The sequence below is a fragment of the Littorina saxatilis genome, linkage group LG3, assembly GCF_037325665.1.
Source record: "Littorina saxatilis isolate snail1 linkage group LG3, US_GU_Lsax_2.0, whole genome shotgun sequence".
NCBI lineage: Eukaryota > Metazoa > Mollusca > Gastropoda > Littorinimorpha > Littorinidae > Littorina > Littorina saxatilis.
The window spans coordinates 41,436,758-41,459,512 of NC_090247.1; the positions used below are offsets into that span (position 1 = coordinate 41,436,758).

Consider the following 22,755-nt stretch of genomic DNA (forward strand, 5'->3'; position numbering starts at 1 on the left):
CTTCTTTTTTTTAAATAAAAAAACAGCAGATGATGCAAATATGGAAGAACAATCAGCATATTTGTTATAAGATCTAGATCTTAACTACAGTATATTGAACAAGGCTTGACTCCAATTAAACAATACGTATTATCATTTGCTGAATTCCATTGAACAAAATAGTAAGAAGACCCCAAACACCTTGAGTTAAAAGACATACAGCAAAGTAATTTCTCAAGATTGTATTGTATGATTACAATACACTTATTAATTCAAATGCAAAATTGATGGTTATGCGTACACACCCTCCCCACCCGCAGTGTGTCACTTTTCTATCGCAATTCCCTTTTCAAAACATACACATAAACTCCACTCAAAGCATCTTTAACACCAACATACTTCATCTGATGCCTTGATAAGTCTATCAAGGTATGACCAGGGGTACATGCCAAGATCACGAGAAACTAATAATTATTTTTGTATAATGTTCAATTTTAAAATTTAATGTGCTCTCTCTTGAGAAAAATATGCCTGGGATTAAAACTTCAACCAGACAGTTCAAACTGTACAGAGTGTGCGGGGCTTATACAACCAACATGAGTAGATCTATTCTTCCTGATGTGTGTCTAATAATAGGCCCTGGCCCATATCGTTTGGGTTTGAAATACAAACGAAAAAATGTAAAACGTTGTATGCTTCTGATCTGTGATCCAGTTTGCCTGTTTTAATACATGGAAGCGTGTCTTTGTTCGTTGTCACGTATTTATGACTGCATTTAAGGCATCTCCTTGCTTTTCGTGTCCCATTCATCATAATTCATTATTTTTATTGACAGCATCGGGTGGTATCCGGATCGGGGCCCGGTTCATGTTTTACTGTCTGTCCGGGAATTCCCGTTTTTTTTACGCCAAAACCACATGAATTTGCTATTTTCCCAAACACAAACGCCGAATTAGTCAAAAGACCACGGAGCAGAATCACTTCCGCACACCCAACAACACAACATCCGACTATGGTTTATACTGGAAAAAAACACAGTTTTCGATGGCAATAAGGATCAAACAGCAGGCACAGAGTGACGAGTTGTTACTGCGTTGTCAACTCGATGTGCTTTGCACCATCTGATGAAAACTATTTTATCCGAAAATTACTCACTGTCAATTATTCTTTTTGCATTCTCTGTGAAGTCTAATGCCCACTGGTTCAGTGAGCAAACCGCTAAAATCACTTTCCGGCCCATGGTTAAACAGAGAGGTCATACGTCCCGATCGGAATTACTCAGGTAAAAACATGGCGATGATGCCCATGAGTAATTTGGGAACTCCGCAACTACATACAAAACTTGGATTGCACGTTTTAACGAAACGAAGCAAACGCTTTGTCAGTGTTGTACTTCAATTATTTTTGTTTCTTTTATTTTGTTTTTGTTTTTGAACGAAACCATTTCTGAGGAAAGTGAGAAGTTAACCGAAAATAGTAAACACAGAAAAGGCAGAGAAACAAACACACACACAGAGTAAAAACTTTGGCTTTATTAGGCGGAACCTCCGTCTATCACTGCCCAGCAACAACACGGAATGATCCGCCTACATCTCCCTTGTCAGGTCTACACTGGAATATGGGGCCATTATCGTGCAGTCGGACATTGACAAACTAGAGAGGATCCAGAGAAAGGCTGCCCGCTTCATGATCTGGCGCGACTATCGACTCGGAACTCCCGGCTGGGTGCGTCACCGGATCGCAGCGCTCCGCACGTTCCGGAATGCTTAACAATGTGTGTGTTTAATCTCAATGTGTTCTCAAAGCTGGACTGCCTGGACAGTGCAGAGTAAGAAACTAGTAGCCTACACACAGAATGTGTTTCATGTGCGCTTTGACCTGGTATTCAGTTTCCATGTCTTCGGCACCGGCTTTTAGTCGTTGCTGGATGACACTGCTCAGCTAGTCACAGTGCATCATTTTGTTTGACTCGTAAACTGCTTTATTGTTGCGATCTCAGTTCGATTACTGAAATGCTTTGGAATAAAGAATAAAGCAAAGAAAATTTAAGAGGGGGGCCGGGGGGGGGGGGGGGGAATAAGTTAAACAGATTCTTTTTATATTTAGTCAAGTTTTGACTAAATATTTTAACATCGAGGGGGAATCGAAACGAGGGTCGTGGTGTATGTGCGTGTGTGCGTGTGTGTGTGTGTGTGTGTGTGTAGAGCGATTCAGACTAAACTACTGGACCGATCTTAACTTGACTAAATATTTTAACATCGAGGGGGAATCGAAACGAGGGTCGTGGTGTATGTGCGTGTGTGCGTGTGTGTGTGTGTGTGTGTGTGTGTAGAGCGATTCAGACTAAACTACTGGACCGATCTTTATGAAATTTGACATGAGAGTTCCTGGGTATGAAATCCCCGAACGTTTTTTTCATTTTTTTGATAAATGTCTTTGATGACGTCATATCCGGCTTTTCGTGAAAGTTGAGGCGGCACTGTCACGCCCTCATTTTTGAACCAAATTGGTTGAAATTTTGGTCAAGTAATCTTCGACGAAGCCCGGACTTCGGTATTGCATTTCAGCTTGGTGGCTTAAAAATTAATTAATGACTTTGGTCATTAAAAATCTGAAAATTGTAAAAAAAAATAAAAATTTATAAAACGATCCAAATTTACGTTTATCTTATTCTCCATCATTTGCTGATTCCAAAAACATATAAATATGTTATATTCGGATTAAAAACAAGCTCTGAAAATTAAATATATAAAAATTATTATCAAAATTAAATTGTCCAAATCAATTTAAAAACACTTTCATCTTATTCCTTGTCGGTTCCTGATTCCAAAAACATATAGATATGATATGTTTGGATTAAAAACACGCTCAGAAAGTTAAAACAAAGAGAGGTACAGAAAAGCGTGCTATCCTTCTTAGCGCAACTACTACCCCGCTCTTCTTGTCAATTTCACTGCCTTTGCCATGAGCGGTGGACTGACGATGCTACGAGTATACGGTCTTGCTGAAAAATGGCATTGCGTTCAGTTTCATTCTGTGAGTTCGACAGCTACTTGACTAAATATTGTATTTTCGCCTTACGCGACTTGTTTTTTCTTCAGAAAAACCAGTGATATGAATGTCAGAATGGACCGCCAATCCGGGCAAGGCTCGAACCGGCGACCTCATGATCTCAAGCGAATTTCACTACCGACTGAAGAAGGCAAGCTGACTGATGTGTGAAAAATAGGAAAGTCTATTTTGTGACTGAGATACTGGTGACTGCCGGTGCCCGAGCCTGCCGGGGGCTCCAGAAGAAAAAGAAAGTAAGTTGGGGCACTTGTCAGTGTGCATACCATGCAATGAAGAATATTGAGTACGTGTTTGTTGTGCTCTGTGTTTCTTATAAATGTTACAGTATATTTTGATTGCAGGAAAAAAATCACAAAGAGGAACACAAGAGAATGCAATAACAAATTTAATTTTGCATTTGTAAACATTCTAAAACAACAATTACAGAATTCAAAATAATTATGCAGTTAAATGAGACCATCCAACACTGACACTAGAAAGCCAAAAGATTAACGCTCACATATGATGCCGTCTCCTATATGCAGTTCCCATGACAGGGAGTTCTGTAATTGTGAATGATTAAACCTTGTAGGAAGCAGGGTCTACAGAAACGGAACAAATCGGTGTCACATTGTCAGTCTGTTAGGTAATATGAAAGCAATAAGGAAATTAGGTGTAACCGCCGAGTGCCAAATGTCCTTTACCCTGGGGGTCAAATAATACAGAGTGCCCCTTTCTCACCAAGCTCAAACACTCAAAACAACTCAGTGACACAAGTTAAATTACCAGGTTCTTTATTTCCATAAGATGATGAGGGGAATGTGTGGGAAAGCGGGGGTTTACCTTCAAATACAAAACTTCCAATGTATTACTCTCTAGAACTAGAACAACCCAAAACAACACTCTAAATCCTCTACAAGTTACCTTTACAATACTGCCGGAGCGGGGCGGTCTGAATGCTAGTGCAATGGCTGTGCTCGACCAGAGTCAGATAAATAATTTATCGTCAACGAGGCAACCAAAGGACCAAGAAGAAGATCATCCCTTGACCACCTTGATCTCCAAGCCTGAGGACCTATGGCAAAGACTCAACAATGTAAGCCAGTAAGTTGCATGTGCATACCGACTCAAAAATTGACATAATTGGTAGTTGAAGACAACCCGGAACGATACGTGGCCCCGCGCATGAGCTCAGTGTTTAACCCAAGCATGCAGAACTGTTATATTTCAGTCGTTCGTTCGGGGTTTTTTCTTCTTCTTTTTTTGTGTTTGTGTGATCATTCACACGGTCAGTTGTATTAAGGAGGCCACGAAAACGATCAGTCATGCATCACGGGCGGTCTGATTACAGTGACTGTGGTCAGCGCAGACACATAACTTAACTACGGATACCCGGCCACGACTGAATAAATGAAGAAGAATAAATTATGATCATGAATGAATTACACGTAGAGTACACGTAAGTACAACTTCAATGTTGACGCCGGATAACTGGTGGTCACAGTGAATACGGTAAATGGACTGTGTGGGAAGCGGTGTGCAGCAGTGATACCGGTGTCACGAACTGAAAACTCTGCTGAACAATCCATCTCATTGCGTATGCACCAATCTTGGACTTAAACAATGCGACCCTTTGACCGAACGAACCATGGGTTAGTAGGGTTAGGGTTAGGGTTAGGCCCGTAAGGGTTAGGGTTAGGCGGTTACTCAGTGATAAATCTCCCGATGTCAAGTTAACGCATGCGCATTGTCATTGACCACATTTAGAGGGACTGTTCAGGCAGTTTTTGTTCGTGACCGGCACCATAGTTTTCGGTGTAACTTTGTGAAGAGTAATTATATATTATCAATGTACAATGATGCGTGTGTGAGACGCGAATGCGTTTGTGTGCGCTCAGAACTTAATTGACGGTTCCGGTAAGATTTGGCACCCTATACAGAATTAGTATAAATATCCTTTATTATTATAATAAAATTGTTAAGTTATTATAGTTTTTAATCGATGCTGATGTGCAACATTTTATTCTGCATGTCAGTCACTGGCCGCATAGGGCCTACGTCTACTTCATACCATGCAATACACACTACACGCACTCCTATTGACAAAGTGACGCGCTCTTGACTTCTGAACGAGCTCTTCCTCAGTAGCATCACAGACGCGCTCTTTACTTATCGGCTCTAAAGCTATGCTTTTGATTCCCACTCTAAAACTATGCTTTAAAACAACACGTTAAATCCTCCCTCCAAACTACACTCCAAAAACTCTACTCTAAATCCTCACTCTCAACTTTAATAAAAAAAACCAAAAAAAACCACAATAGAACTCTAATCTAAAACAAACGAAATCTAAAACAAGTCGCGTAAGGCGAAAATACAATATTTAGTCAAGTAGCTGTCGAACTCACAGAATGAAACTGAACGCAATGCCATTTTTCAGCAAGACCGTATACTCGTAGCATCGTCAGTCCACCGCTCATGGCAAAGGCAGTGAAATTGACAAGAAGAGCAGGGTAGTAGTTGCGCTAAGAAGGATAGCACGCGTTTCTGTACCTCTCTTTGTTTTAACTTTCTGAGCGTGTTTTTAATCCAAACATATCATATCTATATGTTTTTGGAATCAGGAACCGACAAGGAATAAGATGAAAGTGTTTTTAAATTGATTTCGAAAATTTAATTTTGATAATAATTTTTATATATTTAATTTTCAGAGCTTGTTTTTAATCCGAATATAACATATTTATATGTTTTTGGAATCAGCAAATGATGGAGAATAAGATAAACGTAAATTTGGATCGTTTTATAAATTTTTATTTTTTTTTACAATTTTCAGATTTTTAATGACCAAAGTCATTAATTAATTTTTAAGCCACCAAGCTGAAATGCAATACCGAAGTCCGGGCTTCGTCGAAGATTACTTGACCAAAATTTCAACCAATTTGGTTGAAAAATGAGGGCGTGACAGTGCCGCCTCAACTTTCACGAAAAGCCGGATATGACGTCATCAAAGACATTTATCAAAAAAATGAAAAAAACGTTCGGGGATTTCATACCCAGGAACTCTCATGTCAAATTTCATAAAGATCGGTCTAGTAGTTTCGTCTGAATCGCTCTACACACACAAAAACACACACACACACACACACACGCACAGACACACATACACCACGACCCTCGTTTCGATTCCCCCTTGATGTTAAAATATTTAGTCAAAACTTGACTAAATATAAAAACAACCTAAACACAATTCTTAAAAAAAACAATCTAACAAAACCTAACTGAACCCCTCTAACGAAATCTAAATGCACCCCTCTCAGGGGCGGATCAGTTGCTTTGTAAGGGGGGGGGGGGGGGGGGGCACTTTGAATCGAAAGTGAATGTGATGGGCGCTTTGCGCCCGAATTTGCTAGGGGGGTCCGGGGGCACGCCCCCCCGGAAAAATTTTTTGCCCAAAGAAGCAAAATGGTGCCATCTGGTGCCATTTGAACTTAGAAATGGTCATAGAATCAGCATAGAAAAACCTTTTGTTTTCTTCTTCTTTTTATATTTAGTCAAGTTTTGACTAAGTATTTTAACATCGAGGGGGAATCGAAACGAGGGTCGTGGTGTATGTGCGTGTGTCTGTGTGTGTGTGTGTCTGTGTGTGTGTGTGTGTGTAGAGCGATTCAGACTAAACTACTGGACCGATCTTTATGAAATTTGACATGAGAGTTCCTGGGTATGAAATCTCCGAACGTTTTTTTCATTTTTTTGATAAATGTCTTTGATGACGTCATATCCGGCTTTTCGTGAAAGTTGAGGCGGCACTGTCACGCCCTCATTTTTCAACCAAATTGGTTGACATTTTGGTCAAGTAATCTTCGACGAAGCCCGGACTTCGGTATTGCATTTCAGCTTGGTGGCTTAAAAATTAATTAATGACTTTGGTCATTAAAAATCTGAAAATTGTAAAAAAAAATAAAAATTTATAAAACGATCCAAATTTACGTTTATCTTATTCTCCATCATTTGCTGATTCCAAAAACATATAAATATGTTATATTGGGATTAAAAACAAGCTCTGAAAATTAAATATATAAAAATTATTATCAAAATTAAATTGTCCAAATCAATTTAAAAACACTTTCATCTTATTCCTTGTCGGTTCCTGATTCCAAAAACATATAGATATGATATGTTTGGATTAAAAACACGCTCAGAAAGTTAAAACAAAGAGAGGTACAGAAAAGCGTGCTATCCTTCTTAGCGCACGGTCTTGCTCAAAAATGGCATTGCGTTCAGTTTCATTCTGTGAGTTCGACAGCTACTTGACTAAATGTTGTATTTTCGCCTTACGCGACTTGGTTTTTTTTTGGGGGGGGGGGGCACGTGCCCCCTGTGCCCCCCCCCCCCCTCGTCCGCCCCTGCCTCTAACGAAACCTAACTGAACCCCTCTAACGAAATCTAAATGCACCCCTCTAACGGCGAAACCTAAATTAACCCCTCTAACGAAACCTAACTGAACACCTCTAACGAAATCTAACTGCACCCCATCTTGAACACGCGGCCAGTACCGTGTAACTGGCCTTGAGACCGATCGATTCAAGGGGGGCAATCTCAGTCATCTGAAAGAGGGAAATCCAAACGCAATCCGCCTTGTTCGATTTTATGGGCTTGGACGATAGAGAAAAATAAGAAAAGCAAAAGCTGGAGTCCAGTCTGGACGAAACTGCTATCAAGAACGCAGAATTGATTTTTTCTGAGTTTTTTTTAGCCGTAAGCGCCATGTTTATCGGAGCAGGAAACTCTTCCAGAGTGAGGCCCCTTTGTTGGTTTCACTGCAGCCGCCAGCAGTTATGAGAAATTCGAAATGAGAAATGGCGCTTACGGCAAAAAAAAACCTCAGAAAAAATCTATTCTGCGTTCTTGATAGCAGTTTCGTCCAGACTGGACTCCAGCTTTTGCTTTTCTTATTTTTCTCTATCGTCCAAGCCCATAAAATCGAACAATGCGGATTGCGTTTGGATTTCCCTCTTTCAGATGACTGAGATTGCCCCCCTTGAATCGATCGGTCTTAAGGCCAGTTACACGGTACTGGCCGCGTGTTCAAGATGAACTGCACCCCTCTACCGAAACCCCGTCGCACATTCCGCCATTCCGTCTCAGAAAAATCACATCACGGTTCCGTTTCTGTTCGCAGCAAACCTGCCACTCGACCGCTCACTGGATACGTCTGTTCTGTTTGAAACCCCAGCGAAAAGTGAATACCCCAACCCATCAACATCCCGCGTGCCTACGTCACAAGGTTAAACCAAATTCAACTCAGAGGGGTGTCGGGTACCAAAAAGCGATCATTTTACCTATGCAAATTTAAGAATCGGCTCTTCCACCAGACCATACAGACAAAACACAGTCTCGGAAACCTTAGTGGATCCCCGATAGTACAGGTTTGAGTCCTCGATAGCACAGAGGTACCACGAGTTCACGAGTTCAAACGGATGTGCAAAAGTACATGTGTACTGTAACTGTCATTCAGTCACAGGCTTACATCGGTATCATGCTATATACAGTATAGAGGCTTAACATTGTATATAGGTCAGATTTCATATCTGCACCAGTTCTCCAGCTGGCCATATTGGGTGCTCTGGGAGGCATTAGGTTAAAGGCCCAGTCTGCCTCAGATGGTTTACAGAACGATTTGAATCTTCTCACGAAAAAAGGAGTTCTAACCTTATAGGAACACACTTGCAATTTAGCATGAACAGCATTAAATGACAGTTCGTTTTAATGGATATTTAGCTTGCGTAAACCACACACCAGATTTCGTGGTTTATTTTACCCCTGAGCCATCGTGAACCCATGTCACACACCTTCCCTTTTTTTCACAATTTCGTCGTCAGTTTGTGATTTCTATGCGACTCGCTGTATCTGCAATAGCACGTATTTGTGTACCTCTGAATCTAAAATGCAACAAACCACTGCGAATCACATGAACTTATCGGCGGCGGTTGACCTCAAAGAAGCAAGCGATATGCAGAAACTATTCGTCTGCTACCAGAAACACGACCTTGAGTGAACAGCTTCCGGGCTTCCTTTCAGTTTAAAACTTTCAAAACTTCGAGTTGTACTGATCTTGTCTTGATGAAAAAAGAAATCTTTTATGATTTAAGAATGTTTGTGTTACAAGCTGTCAATATATTATTTAGATTTTAAAAGTTAGTTCTAGCGTCTCATTGTAAATCCCGCTGACCACGCAAAAATAAATTCAGTCTTTAAGGGACGAATTCTTGTTCCGGAAGCTTCGCGAAGTGAGCAGTGTCGACTTCGTCCAATTCAGGACATGGTTTAAGACAGCTCCGAAAGCACCTCTCTAACAACTAAGTGTGTTGTGTGTATGTGCATACTGTGTGTGTGTGTGTGTGTGCAGAGACGTCTCTGGTGTGTGTGTGTGTGTGTGTGTGTGTGTGTATGTGTGTGTGTGCCGTTATCTTAGGGCAACAGCTATAGGGTACGTGTGTTTCTAGGTTGATCAAAATTTCCATTGAAATGATGCACCGAACCGTTTTATTGCACAACTCAACGCTTTTCTGGCATTTCGTTCCCACGTGCTTCTGCTGTCCCATTCACGCGGTCGGCAGCCCCGCGTACGCTCATCTCTCACACTGATTTGACCGCCTCTCGTCTACAGGGTCGGTCGATATATTCTACCCCCGAAATAGCACTTCTTTGCGTCTTCAATGATTCCATCTTCCATTAGAATCCCAAACCGATGTCATATACGAGCTGATTTTGTGAAATAAAGCACATCAGTTTCTACTTCCGAAACCCATCGAACAGCCATTTCCGGCGCTCGATCGACGACACATTCAGCTTTGAGGGTAATTTACGGGCAAATATGAACCGCTCTATGGCATTTTATGCATCGATCAACAAATTAAGGCATCGCTGAATCTGTAGCTTACTTTAAATCCCGACGTAAATCAAACAAATCTAAGAAAACTGACAAAACATGCCTTTAATCGTGTCAGGCTCCGCGTACACCCTCTGCCCCGCTAATGACAGGTTATCCCCCGTGCATGGTGAGTGTTTAAACGAAAGGGTGTTTGTACTGTGTGTAAAAAGCCTGACAGTGTCTGTGACCAGAAACTGATGGTTTAAATTATGTGAAGCCGACTGTGCCTTTTAGCTCCCCCAACCACCTTCCCTGCACTGCTTATGTTGGTAGGTCGTCCACCAGATTTTCAAATTATTTATTTTTTTTACAAGCAGTGACCTTTTACTAAATGTTTTCAGATACTCATAATCAAGACAAGGTGATGGCGTATGTATGTGTGTTGAGCGATTCCAGGAAAACTACCAGACATTTTTTGTGTAACTTTGCAAGTGCATTCTTCCAGATAATATCCCCACAATTTTGTTTTCCATTTTGTTCATAAATGTCTTTGATGATGTCATTGTTAACTTGACTTGTACAGACAAACAAAGGACAGACTCGAGGCTTCTAGTTCCGACATCTTTACTCTCGAAGACGACAAGGGAAACAACTCATGATAGAGGAGGAGCTAGCTGCAGCGTAGCCTCCCATGTGTATATGCAAAACACAAGTCTAAAACCTGGATACGGAAATGGACCTCAGTCCATCAACATCCCCTTCACTTTCAACAAGTTACTTTGGTAACGAAACAAAATACAATGAAGAATAAAACAATGAAAGTTAAAAACTCAATCAGTATGCACTTGCTAAAAACCTACTGTACTTTTAACAACGAAGCAAGATTCAAACTTGTAAATAACAATACGTAAACAAACGTCTGGCCAAACGCAATGCTCAAAGTAAAATTAGAACTGTTTGCATACTTATGCAAATTCACCTCACTATCCCCCTTTCTCATGGTCAATACAGTATGTTGATTTTGCAAAGTAAATCATTAATATTTACTGATTGTGAGATAAAAACTACAACGAACGGATCAACAAAAACCAAAACAAAACAAAAGGAAAACAGAAGATTAAATAATCATGAACAAAATTAAAAACTTCCATCTAACAGTTTTCTTCCTGCACACAGATCACATCACTCTGATTTGTCCCAGTGTTTATGTCACTCCTTTGTTTTCAATTGTTCTCAATATCTCTGTCTTGTGCACTTGCAACACAGAATTGTTCTCTTTATGTTGTGTCATAGTCAATCATCCAGGATGGTTTCTTGCGGGCTCGCTGAGGACGCACTGGTATGGTTGACGCTTCTGCAGGAACGTCGACAGGTCTCAGATCCTGGGTAGGTTGTAGTGCTGTTTCTGTGTTGTCAGGGACAGCTACCACTTGGTGTCCTTCATCATTCTGTTGCACTTCAGGTATAGGCTCTGGCTTAATCTTCGTAGGGCGAATGTGTGCTCTGTTTCGTCTGTAAATTGCCCCATTTCGACCCTCAACAATGTAAGATCGATTCGAATGCTCACGTTGCACCGTCCCTTTCTGCCATCTTTGTCCTTCACGATGCTTGTAGTAGACTGGTTGTCCATTTGATAGCAGGGTCAAATCCTTGGCGGCTCTATCGTAGCTCTGCTTTACTGACTGACGCCTTCTCTGTCGCTTCTGCCTCGCCTTCCGTGTCTGCGTCTTGCTTACTGGCTTGTTCGTAGCTGCCGGCAGTCTCGACCTTGTCAGCCGCCCAAACATCAATTGAGTAGGACTCAGCTCCGTGTCCTGCTGTGGGGTGTTGCGCAGCTCCAAAAGCGCATCGTAGACGTTTGTATTGTCCTGAAGGCATTTCATCATCATGTGTTTGATCGTCTTCACTGCCGCTTCTGCTTTGCCGTTTGCTTTAGGGTATAGAGGCGACGACATTGTATGAGTAATGCCCCAACGACTAGCAAAAGACTGAAATTCTGCAGCAGTAAACTGGGGACCACCGTCAGATATCAGTTCAGCTGGAATACCGTAACGTGCAAACAAAACTCTCAGTTTCACGATCACATCACTCGCAGTGGTACCTTTCAGCTGATCCACTTCGATGAAAGAAGTGAAATAGTCCACTGTCACCAGATATTGACGTCCATCGAGATCAAAGAGGTCTATCCCGATCTTCATCCATGGTGCATTCCCGTCACTGTGCTGTGTCAGCGTCTCTTTTTGGTTCTCTGGCTTCATCTGCTGGCATGGTTCACAGTGATCTGCCACGTCTTTGATGTCCTTGGCCATGGCTGGCCAATACAGTAGTTCCCGGGCCCGCCTCAGCATGCTGTCATATCCCAAATGAGCTGCGTGTAATCTCCTCTTCATTTCTCCTCTCATGGCTCTGGGAATCAGGACTCTCTCTCCTTTCAGAAGAATACCATGCTGTTCTCCGAGGGTGTCACGGATGTCAAAATACAGTCTGATTGGCTCAGGAACATCTTCTTTCCTCTCAGGCCATCCGTTTCTGATGACATGTAGCAGTGTCTGAAGATCTGGGTCATTCTGCGTCGCTTCTCTCACCTCTTCCCTTGTTCTGTCAGGCATGTCCATTAGCGAGTTGATGGCAAAAACTCGCACATCCGTTCCAGGGTCAGGAAGGTACGCCCTGCTCAGTGTATCAGCAATAAAGAGCTGACTTCCAGGTACGTAGTTGAAGGCAATGTCGTATCGATGGAGTCTCATCATGAGAGCTTGTATCCTCCGCGAAGCTTGACTCAGCGGCTTTCTGAGGATGGCTGCTAGCGGTTTGTGGTCGTTCTGGACACGAACTTTGCGACCGAAGGTATACTGGTCAAACCGCTCCAAGCCAAACACTAAAGAGAGTGTCTCCTTTTCAATCTGGGCCCAGTTCTTCTCAGCCGGACTCAGAGCTCTTGAAGCGTACTCCAGGGGCCTGCCGTCTTGCAGAATTGCTGCCCCAAGGCCATCTTTACTGCTGTCAACTTGAATCACGAGTTCCTTTTCTGGATCAAAAAATGCCAGCACTGGTGTGTTTGTCATTTTCTTCTTCACGGTCTCGAACGCTTGGTCACATTCTTGCGTCCACGCCCACTGACAGTCTTTCTTTGTCAGTGCTCTTATTGGTCCCAGGTCACTGGCCAGGTCGGGCATGAATCGTGACAGGTACTGAACCATACCACACAGCCTCCGGACTCCATGCACGTCGGTTGGGGGTGGCATGTTGAGGATTGCAGATACCTTCGCTGGATCTGGTTGGATACCTGTTGACGAAATACGGTGACCCATGAACGTGATTTCGTCTTTCCGGACGTCAGCCTTCTTGTCATTCAGCTTGATGTGTCTCTCAGCACACCTCTTTTGCAGATCGTTAAGATTCTTGTCATGGTCCTCTACAGCTTCACTCTTGTCGTCGCCACGACCCACGACGACGATGTCATCGGCTACGCAGACAACTCCATCGAGTCCATCCAAAGCCTCAGTGAGTCGCTTTTGGAAAATCTCGCTGCTCACCGAGAGGCCAAACGGCAGTCTGGACCATCGGTACCTGCCAAAAGGTGTGATCATGGTCGTCAACAGACTCGACGGCTCGTCCAGACGCACATGCCAAAATGCCTCCTTCACATCAAGTCTTGTGAACACTTTTGCGTTCTGCAGGCTGGGCAGGACATCGTCAAGCGTTGGGAGTTTGAAGTGCTCTCTCATGAGCGCAGCGTTCAAGGGCTGGGGGTCAATGCAGATACGAAGAGAGCCATCGCTGTCTTTACGAGTAACTGCCATTTGACTGACCCAGGCAGTAGGTTCCTCGACGCGCAGCAGCACCCCTCGTTCGACAAGCTTGTTTATTTGCTGGTGAACTTCTTCTTGCAATGCCAATGGAATTCGGCGGCATGGCAGGACTTTTGGTTTTGCTTGTGGGTCGACTCGCAGTGATGCTTCTCCCAGGTCACCTAACGTGTCTGCTGTAACACTGGCAATGAATGCACCACGGTTGACTGTTATCAGTCCCAGTTCCTGTATGGTCGACACACCTAACAAACAGCTGAAACTGTTCTCCACCACAGTGAAACGCACACTGGCTGAGACACCTGTCTTGGGATTCACAATGTCCAACACAGCCTCACCCAAAGGCTGCACAACAGTACCGTTCCACATTGTAAGACTGTGTTTCACTGGTGATACTTGCGTCTTTTTCACATATCTTGCACAAATAGTGTTCACATCTGCTGCGCTGTCCAGCTGGAAACGAACTTCGCAGTCGTTGATACGCATCAAGGCTGTCACTCTCTGTTTGTTCTTTGATGTTACAGCAGCCAGATACTGCTGGTCTCTTTCTTCGTTCTCTGTAGACCCGTTTGCTTCAATGGCGTTGACGCTGCGGCATTTTATACTGAAATGGTTTCGCCTTGAACACTTGCTGCAGACTTTTCCCCATGCTGGGCAACTTGTTTTCTTCCTCTCATGTGATCGACCACAAAAATTGCAGTCCTGCACAAACGCTCTGCTATCTCTGTCATCCCCCCCTCTTTTTCTCTGTGAGTCAGTGTTTGATTCGTTTGGAAGATTGTCTTTGTCCTTTGTCACTTTGTCTACATGTGCAGAGGCTTCTGACATCTCTTTTGTTTGCTTTGCTGTCAGTTCAAATACCCGACAAATGTCAACAGCTTTCTGTAGATCTAGCTGTCTTTCTCGAAGAAGTAGCTCTTGCACTTTACCGGTGACTGAGAACACAATCTTGTCCCTTATCATCCTGTCTCTCATTGCACCGAAATTGCACAATTTTGCCCTGGTGCGCAGGTCTGTGAGGAACGCATCGAAAGGTGCTCTGTATGAGACATTCCAAAATCGGTGGGTTTCAATGACCTCACTCGTTTGAGGGCTACAGAACTCATGTAGCTTGCCTAACACTTTGATGGGGTCCTCCTTGTCGTCATTTTCATCAAATACAAAATGTTCAAACACTTCTTGAACCTGGGGACCAGCGCAGTGTAGAATAATGGCAGTCTGTGTCTTTTTCGGCTTTTCCGACGCACCGGAAGCTCTCATGTAAAAATCCATCTGCCGCCGCCACGTGCGAAATGATTCTGCCAGATTATCGTCGGACAGATCAAGAGAGGGGGGCTGTCGAAAAGGACTCACCGCTTCGGCCATCTTCTCGTAGTTCGTGGGTTGCTCTTGTCTTTACACTTCAGGTGTTATTTACGCTGCCACCATGTTAACTTGACTTGTACAGACAAACAAAGGACAGACTCGAGGCTTCTAGTTCCGACATCTTTACTCTCGAAGACGACAAGGGAAACAACTCATGATAGAGGAGGAGCTAGCTGCAGCGTAGCCTCCCATGTGTATATGCAAAACACAAGTCTAAAACCTGGATACGGAAATGGACCTCAGTCCATCAACAGTCATATCCAGGTGTTATTTTAAATGTTGAGGCTGCACAGTGGCGACTTCATTTTTAATCAAATTGATTGACATTTTTGTCAATCTAAAACTCAGGGGCAGTGCTATAACTATGGAATTACATTTCAGCTCAGTCTTAAAAAATAATTAATCAGTTAGTTTATTAAAATTTTGTTTTTAAAAAGATGTTAAAACGATTACATTGCATTTTTCATCATTTCTTGAATCTAAAAATATTTACGTATGTTGTATTTGGGTTGAAAATAAGTTCATCAATAAAGAAAATCCGTTTTATGCAAATGAAGTTAATTTGTGTTACGAAGAGAGCGCTGTCTTGGCCTCAAGGTTTCAACCAGCCTTTGATTTATTAGTTTTGGTGAAAAAATGTTTGTACGGCCCACAGAATAACGAAATGTATTGATTTTGCTTTACGCAACTTGCGTTTTTTTAGACGATGTTCAGAAATAATAAATGAATGAATAACTTAGATTTTAGAGAGACAAATAATCCACACATGCTCCTTGTCAACGTACTTCGGACACACCCCTCGCTAGTGATTTGTCTGTGGATTGTTTTTGTCTCTGTAAAAGTAAAGGTATTTACTCTTTAGCAAGCTATACAATCCCCACAGAGTTATCTTCAGAATTCGTCTATTGTCAGCAGATCTTGGATACTGAAAAAAGGTTCAGGATTCCTGATGGGAACTTTCATTCCTGCATTAATTTACAAACAGACACAAACAGAAATACCAACCATTATTAGATGTCAAGTCATTTATTTTTAGCCAAGAATTAATTCTGATGAAGATTTGGCACATACATTTTATAGCAGTATAACGTGTGGCAGTTCAACTTTCTGTCAATCCTGCTGTTCCCATTTTCTTCTATTAAATACAAATAATGCATGTCAACCACACCAACACATTCATTTACAGATAGAAACACACAGGGAGAACAACCATTATGGAATGTCATGCCATTCGGTTTGAGTTGTTCATTTATTCTGACGGTAGTTTTGCAAAATTTGTTTAGCGATATGACATGCAGGGTTAGTCTTTTTTGAAAAGACTAACCTAATAATGCTGTAGGCATAACAATTTCTATTTTCTTTCACAAAGCAAACAGGGTACTGCAATCTTTATCTCTCTCTATCACACACAGACTCACACAATATAGTATACTTAGAGTTTAGAGTTGGACACGTAATACTGCAGAAGAACATCTCGCAGACAGGTATATTCACACCTTCAGCATCTGTAAAATTGTCTCTGAAAAAAAAGACACCATGCTAGTCATCACCTTATAAGTGCAATAAAAGCCTGTAAAAATCCCAAAAGCTAGAACTTCAAATCAATAAATTATTATTGTAATTAAGGCTGGTAAAACATTGTGTCACACAGATAAGTAAACAAATAATTAAACAAGGTTGAAAATGCTGACTTAGTCTCTGTATATTTAACACTGTACACTTGAGAGTGATTTTAGTTACAGGCCTTGAAACAAAATAAAGAAAGCTGACCATGCATACTCTCCTTACATCATAGATCAGTCACAGCCTGCTAACTTCTGCCCACAATGAAAACATAAATAAAATAAAATGTGGTATAAAAGCTGAGCACAGGTATGAGATGAAAACAGTGTTTAGCTTGCATGATATTTTGTTGACTAAACTTGTCTGTAAATGTCCCACACAGAAATCAAGTGATCTTTGGAGCCAGCAGCCAGCATGTAGTTTTCTGAGAACTCCACACAATGTACACTGTCCCTGTGGTAGGCTAAAATCGCAAGAGGGCGGAGCGACTTCATGTTGAAAACACGAATGTTATTGTCCCAGCCAGCAGTCACAGCAATCCTGTCATCAGGTCGAATCTTCACATCATTAAAACCAGCGTTCGTAGATTCTAGTTTGTTGACAGTTTGTATCTCGCCGTCTTCCGTGATGCTCCATGCCACCAGCATCTCATCCACAGAACCTGACAGCCCCTTGTTGAACTCGGGCGAGGAGTAAGCCATGCACATCACAGCGTCTGCGTGCACAGGTGCCTGATGCTGAATCTTTCCTGTACCAATGTCCCACAGAATCATCTTACCACTTTCATATCCCACCAACAGGCTCTCATCGTTGCCAGCAAGGTTAGGGATTGCACACATACACATGCACAGCCCCAGCTCACCGCTGCTGGCACCGGATGAAAGTGTTCGCACTAGTGATCGACTGTTCAGCTCAAAGATGTTGACAACAGAGTCAGAGCCTGGGAGAGCTATCAGTCTGGTTAACTTCTTCTGTTTGAGTGGCACTGGTGGGCAGAATCCATCCCCCTCAGCTTCAATTTTACCTGAAAAAAATTACAACATACACACAAATGTAACTGTCAAGGGAACACCGAGAAAAAGCATTTGTATAGAACTTTTAAGGACAAGAAGTTACAAAAATAGATGACAAGGAAAAAACAGTTAATGAGTTATGTTGACAAGCACCTTTATCCTAAAGAACAGTGTATGTGCTGAATCAATTTTAAAAGGAAGCAAGTACTATTACTTAGCACACAAACATTCGCATGGAGACACACGCATTTCCAAATGTACACTCAGACCCACACGCACAGTCTCACCATCAAGTTCAAACTCTGGTCCAACGTTCTTCCAAAACTTGAAATAACCATCTCTGCCATGGGACATCAGAAGCCGTGAAGCGTCCTCTGATTTTAGGTACAAGACAGGCTTGCCGTTATGTGCATCAAAGGTCTCTTCATTGCGTCTGCTGTTCAAGTCCCACAAATGTATAGTTCCGTTCTGACAGCCTGACAGCAGTGTTCCAAGAGCAGGTTCTGTGTATTCCAACGCGGTCACAGGGCTTTCTGCACCCCGGAGGATGTACGTAGGACTGGGAGGTGGCAAGGGTTCTTTGGAACCGTCAGTCTCTGGGAAAAAATACACACCATTAGTCTTCTTGTGAAGAAACACTTAACTTTAAAGAGCATTCTGCAAAAAAATTACTCAACAAACTTGAGAATATTCTTGATTTTTGATACGGTTTTTGCATATTTGTTTGGCACCTACGAGAATGAAAACTCAGAGGAAACACACTAAAGAGGGAAAAGATTTGAGACAAAAAGAGGACTATGCTGACAATGACATAAAATTAATCAACAAACGTTTCTCTGTGGAATCAGACAATGTTTCCGGGAATTAGTTCAGTTCAACAGGTTCGGTGACTTCAAACTGACTTTACATTAAAATAATACAAGATACCAGCATGGTGTATACCATACCGTTCAAATGACACCACGCGGCAGAACAAACAGAACATTTACTTATGCTTTTGTTTGGCACCACTCCCGCCATACTGCTCTCCGAAATGAAAAGTAGAGTGTTGGGCGCATAGTAAGAATCCGGGGCAGAGTTGGAATCTCGCGGGACTTCGTCACGCCTCAGTAGATTTCCAACAAAGCGCGTCATTTCCGGAAACGCACCGACTCATTCTAGAAATGGCCCTCCTTTCGACTAGCGATGCCAGTCTGATCGCCAGTCTGCCTCTCGCCCTTGACCATGATGGGTGACCACAGGGAAGAGGTGGACAGTTTTGTCGTGGAACTTACGCAGAAAATACAACCGTGCTCACGCAGAAGAAATATGACATACGTTGATCATTGTAGTCCATCAATTATCATTTAATCATCGCATTCTAAGAAAGAGCAAAATTCTCACTCTGCGCGCGGTTCATTTCCAGAATCGCGTAGCGCGAAGTTGGAATTCCAACAATGGCGGCCATAGTTGGAATTCCAACAAAGCGCAGGTCATTTCCGGAAAAGCGCCGCTGACTAGATGGGACGCAACAGAGTGTTGGGCGCATAGTAAGAATCCGGGGCAGAGTTGGAATCTCGCGGGACTTCGTCACGCCTCAGTAGATTTCCAACAAAGCGCGTCATTTCCGGAAACGCACCGACTCATTCTAGAAATGGCCCTCCTTTCGACTAGCGATGCCAGTCTGATCGCCAGTCTGCCTCTCGCCCTTGACCATGATGGGTGACCACAGGGAAGAGGTGGACAGTTTTGTCGTGGAACTTACGCAGAAAATACAACCGTGCTCACGCAGAAGAAATATGACAATATTGTGCTGTTTCTAAAAACAAAACGTACGGACCACATTGAAGATGGGAAGTCTTCGAAGTTCAAGTGGTGGGTGCGTGAAAAGAAGTTTCAGCTCGTGAACTTGACGTTCTCTGCATACCCAGCAAACAAGAGGTAAGTTCGTAGTTATGAAACGTGACTGAAAGTATTTCGCTATGTTGTTTTATTTATTTTTTCGCATGTTTATTTTTGTACAGTTAATGAGTTGTGGTTATCTCAACTGTTCTTGATTCCATGGCTGTCAGTGTCACTGTCAGCCAAATTTCTGTTGATATTGAGACTGAAAGTATCAGATGACATGTTCTATGGTCCATCCAGTGAATAAAACTCAGTTTCAAAGTTCTATGCAACCATGTGTGATCAATGATAATTCAATGTGTAACAGGTTTCCTAAACAATCGTCCATGTAATACGAGCTGTGTGCCTGCCATTAGAGTCATGCATTTTCAGTCCTTTAAAGTTTAAATGATTCGTATCATTCTCTGTACTTTTTTCTGTAATACTCTAGTTATAATAACACAGACATGCAACAAAAACATATCCATGTCAAACATTTTGGTTTCCATGTCAACAACCAGTCAGAAATCAAGTTAAAACCTTACAGAGGCCGAAAAATAAGTTATTACCTTTTGTTGTTCATAACTTTACAGTTACACCGTGACATAGTTACAATTTAATTGAATATTCTTTAACTTTAAGTGCTCAGCTATCATTGTAATAAAAGATGAAGGTGTTCATAACTTTACACTAATCTTGCTTAAAATTAATCTGAACAATGACAACTCATGGCTTAAAATTTATTCAGTTACTTCAGACAGAAGCTAATTAGGTTCATTAATATATACTTATAGTTCTAGTTTCAATATTTGCCCCCAAACTTCCTTGTTCCTTTGATTCCTACAACATTGGTCTTGCTTAGACTTAATTAATTCATTTTGTACTGTTCATGCAGATTAATCGTAACACTTAACAAGTGTCATCTGTCAGTTGTAGAACTTGTACCCTCTCTTAATTCCAGTAGAAAGCACTATAGTTACAACAGCATATAAGTATGATAAAGAAATATCATTTTGCGCTCTGAATTCTCAGTATTTCTCAGTTAATTATGTAAGTGTCCACTTGATCTGTTGTTGTTGTTGTTGTTGTTGTTGTTTTTAATATATCCAGACCTCAATGAGTTGTTTTGCTATGATTGTTGCTTACTTGTGTGCAGAATGCTGAGTCGCTGCTGGCAAACATTCCAGTGGCTGTGATGCGACAATGTCACTGCCAGATGTTCAGAAAATACAGTCATCAGAGGCTTCTGCAACATGGACGTCCTCGAGAAAAAAACATGTGCGGCATGCCATTTTGCTCAAAACCGGATTTGGCAGACTGGGTGCAGAGTGAGAAATGTCACTCCTGGTGCCACTTTGACTGTGCTGGGGTGGAGATGACGAGAGCTGAGGTCTCGGCAGAAGATGTACATTTTGTGTGTGTTGTGTGCAAGGACTGATGAGGAAGTGTTGATTTATGTCTTCTACCTTCCACCTGCATGGGGTTTTTTCCTTCTCAATTTGTTCATTAGTGCTGTATGATGTTCACTCACAGACTTTTCTCTGCACATATTCAGGGTCCTGTGTGTATGTGTTTTCAAAAATCATGTTGTTGTTCTTTCCAAATCATCTCTTATTGACTCACCTGAGTAATTGGCGAGTCTAAGAATTCATATACATGTGTCAATCCATATATCCGGCCAAAAAACTTAACATTTGAGGTTAGCTTGGTTGTTTTTCAAGCTAGACCTCTGAAAAATTTAGGGTTCGATGATCTTACAAAGTCCTTTGTACTGGAAACTTGCATTCTCCCAGTAAGGTAATATATTGTACTACGTTGCAAGCCCCTGGAGCAAATGTTTGATTTGTGCTTTTGTGAACAAGAAACAATTGACAAGTGGCTCTATCCCATCTCCCCCCTTCCCCCGTCGCGATATAACTTTCATGGTCGACAACGACATAAAACACCAAATAAAGAAAGATCTTACAAAGTGACCTCAGTTTGGTTGACCTTCTTCAAATTGTGGCGTCACAGCGGGGTCATGTTCGTTTCATTGGATTAAAACTTGTGCGTTGAAGCTATATCAGATGTTTTTGAAGCTACAGGTTTGAAACCTTGTATACTTCTAGTGTTTGATCATCTCCAGACTTGACCTAAGTTTGATTGACCCCTGTCAAGTTTTGGGGTCACAGGGGGCATGCAGTCATGTTTGTTTCATAAAACTTAACGTTGAAGTTATCTCAGATGTTATTGAATCTTAAGCTTTGTAACTATGAAAACTTCAAGGGTAGTTGTAGTTGATAGCCAACATGAATCTAGTTTGAGATACCCCTGTCACATTTTGGGGTCACTGCGTTGTGTCATTATTGCATTGCACAACTTTGTTACATTTTCCATATGTTTAAATCAACATATTCAGGGGGTGTCCAGAACGTATACATGTGTGTATGTGTTTTCAAAAATCATGTTGTTGTTGTTTCATAGTGGCACTGGGTTTCTTGTGCAAAGTTTAAACGGATGTGTTTTGTAATTTTTTTTAGTCGTGCTGTACAGTTTGACGCCAGTTTACAAGTAGTGCTTCTGCTGAGCATCAAGATGTGATTAATGTATTTTTGCTGTCTGTCTTATGGATTCTTGTGCAAAGTTTAAACAGAGGCATTTTATGATTTTTAAATTGTGCTGGACAGTTTGACGTCAGTTTTCAAGTAGTGCTTTTGCTGTGTGATTATTTTGATGTGATTAATTTATTTGTGCCGTCTGTTTATTTTTGTGTGTGGGTGTGCCAAGTTTTTACAGAGGTGTTCTCCTGTGAATGTGAGTTTTAAGTAGTGCTGTACAGTTTGACCCCAGTTCACAAGTAGTGCTTCTGCTGAGCATCAAGATGTGATTCATTTATTTTTGCTGTCTGTCTTATGGTTTCTTGTGCAAAGTTTAAACGGATGTGTTTTGTAATTTTTAAGTTTTTTTTGTGCCGTCTGTTTATTTTTGTGTGTGGGTGTGCCAAGTTTTTACAGAGGTGTTCTCCTGTGAATGTGAGTTTTAAGTAGTGATCATTAAGATGTGATTCATTTGTTATGTGCTATCTCTTAATTGTGTGTGTGTGTGTGTTAAAGAGACATGTTCTACTGTGGCATTTAGATGTGCTGTACAGTTTGATTGCAGTTTACAAGTAGTGCTTCTGCTGTGAGATCATTGTGATGTGATTAATTTATTAGTGCTGTCTATTTGTTGGGTCAGTGTGCCAATTTCAAAGTGTGTCTTCTGT

General features: G+C 41.7%; 2 protein-coding genes and 1 long non-coding RNA gene across 3 annotated transcripts in view; 1 reads left to right on the forward strand and 2 right to left on the reverse strand.

Annotated features, from left to right (window-relative positions):
- LOC138962383 (glutamine-dependent NAD(+) synthetase-like) overlaps positions 1-1,290 on the reverse strand; it is a 33,941-nt gene extending 32,651 nt beyond the window's left edge. Inside the window, exon 1 of the mRNA XM_070334187.1 lies at positions 1,135-1,290. Within this exon, the coding sequence (XP_070190288.1) occupies positions 1,135-1,219 (85 nt within the window). The 5' untranslated portion in view covers positions 1,220-1,290. The remainder of the gene's footprint in view (positions 1-1,134) is intronic.
- A 14,597-nt stretch (positions 1,291-15,887) lies between these two features.
- Positions 15,888-18,693, reverse strand: LOC138962385 (guanine nucleotide-binding protein subunit beta-like protein 1). Its single transcript, XM_070334189.1, has 3 exons — positions 18,638-18,693; positions 17,936-18,244; positions 15,888-17,659 (listed from the first exon to the last, which is right to left on the reverse strand). Exons 1-3 carry the CDS (start codon positions 18,666-18,668, stop codon positions 16,989-16,991), a joined length of 1,011 nt encoding a protein of 336 aa, XP_070190290.1. The 5' UTR covers positions 18,669-18,693; the 3' UTR covers positions 15,888-16,988.
- A 266-nt stretch (positions 18,694-18,959) lies between these two features.
- On the forward strand, positions 18,960-22,755 carry LOC138962390 (uncharacterized). The gene is made up of 2 exons (XR_011454495.1): positions 18,960-19,568; positions 20,668-22,755. It is a non-coding gene; the product is annotated as an uncharacterized lncRNA (long non-coding RNA).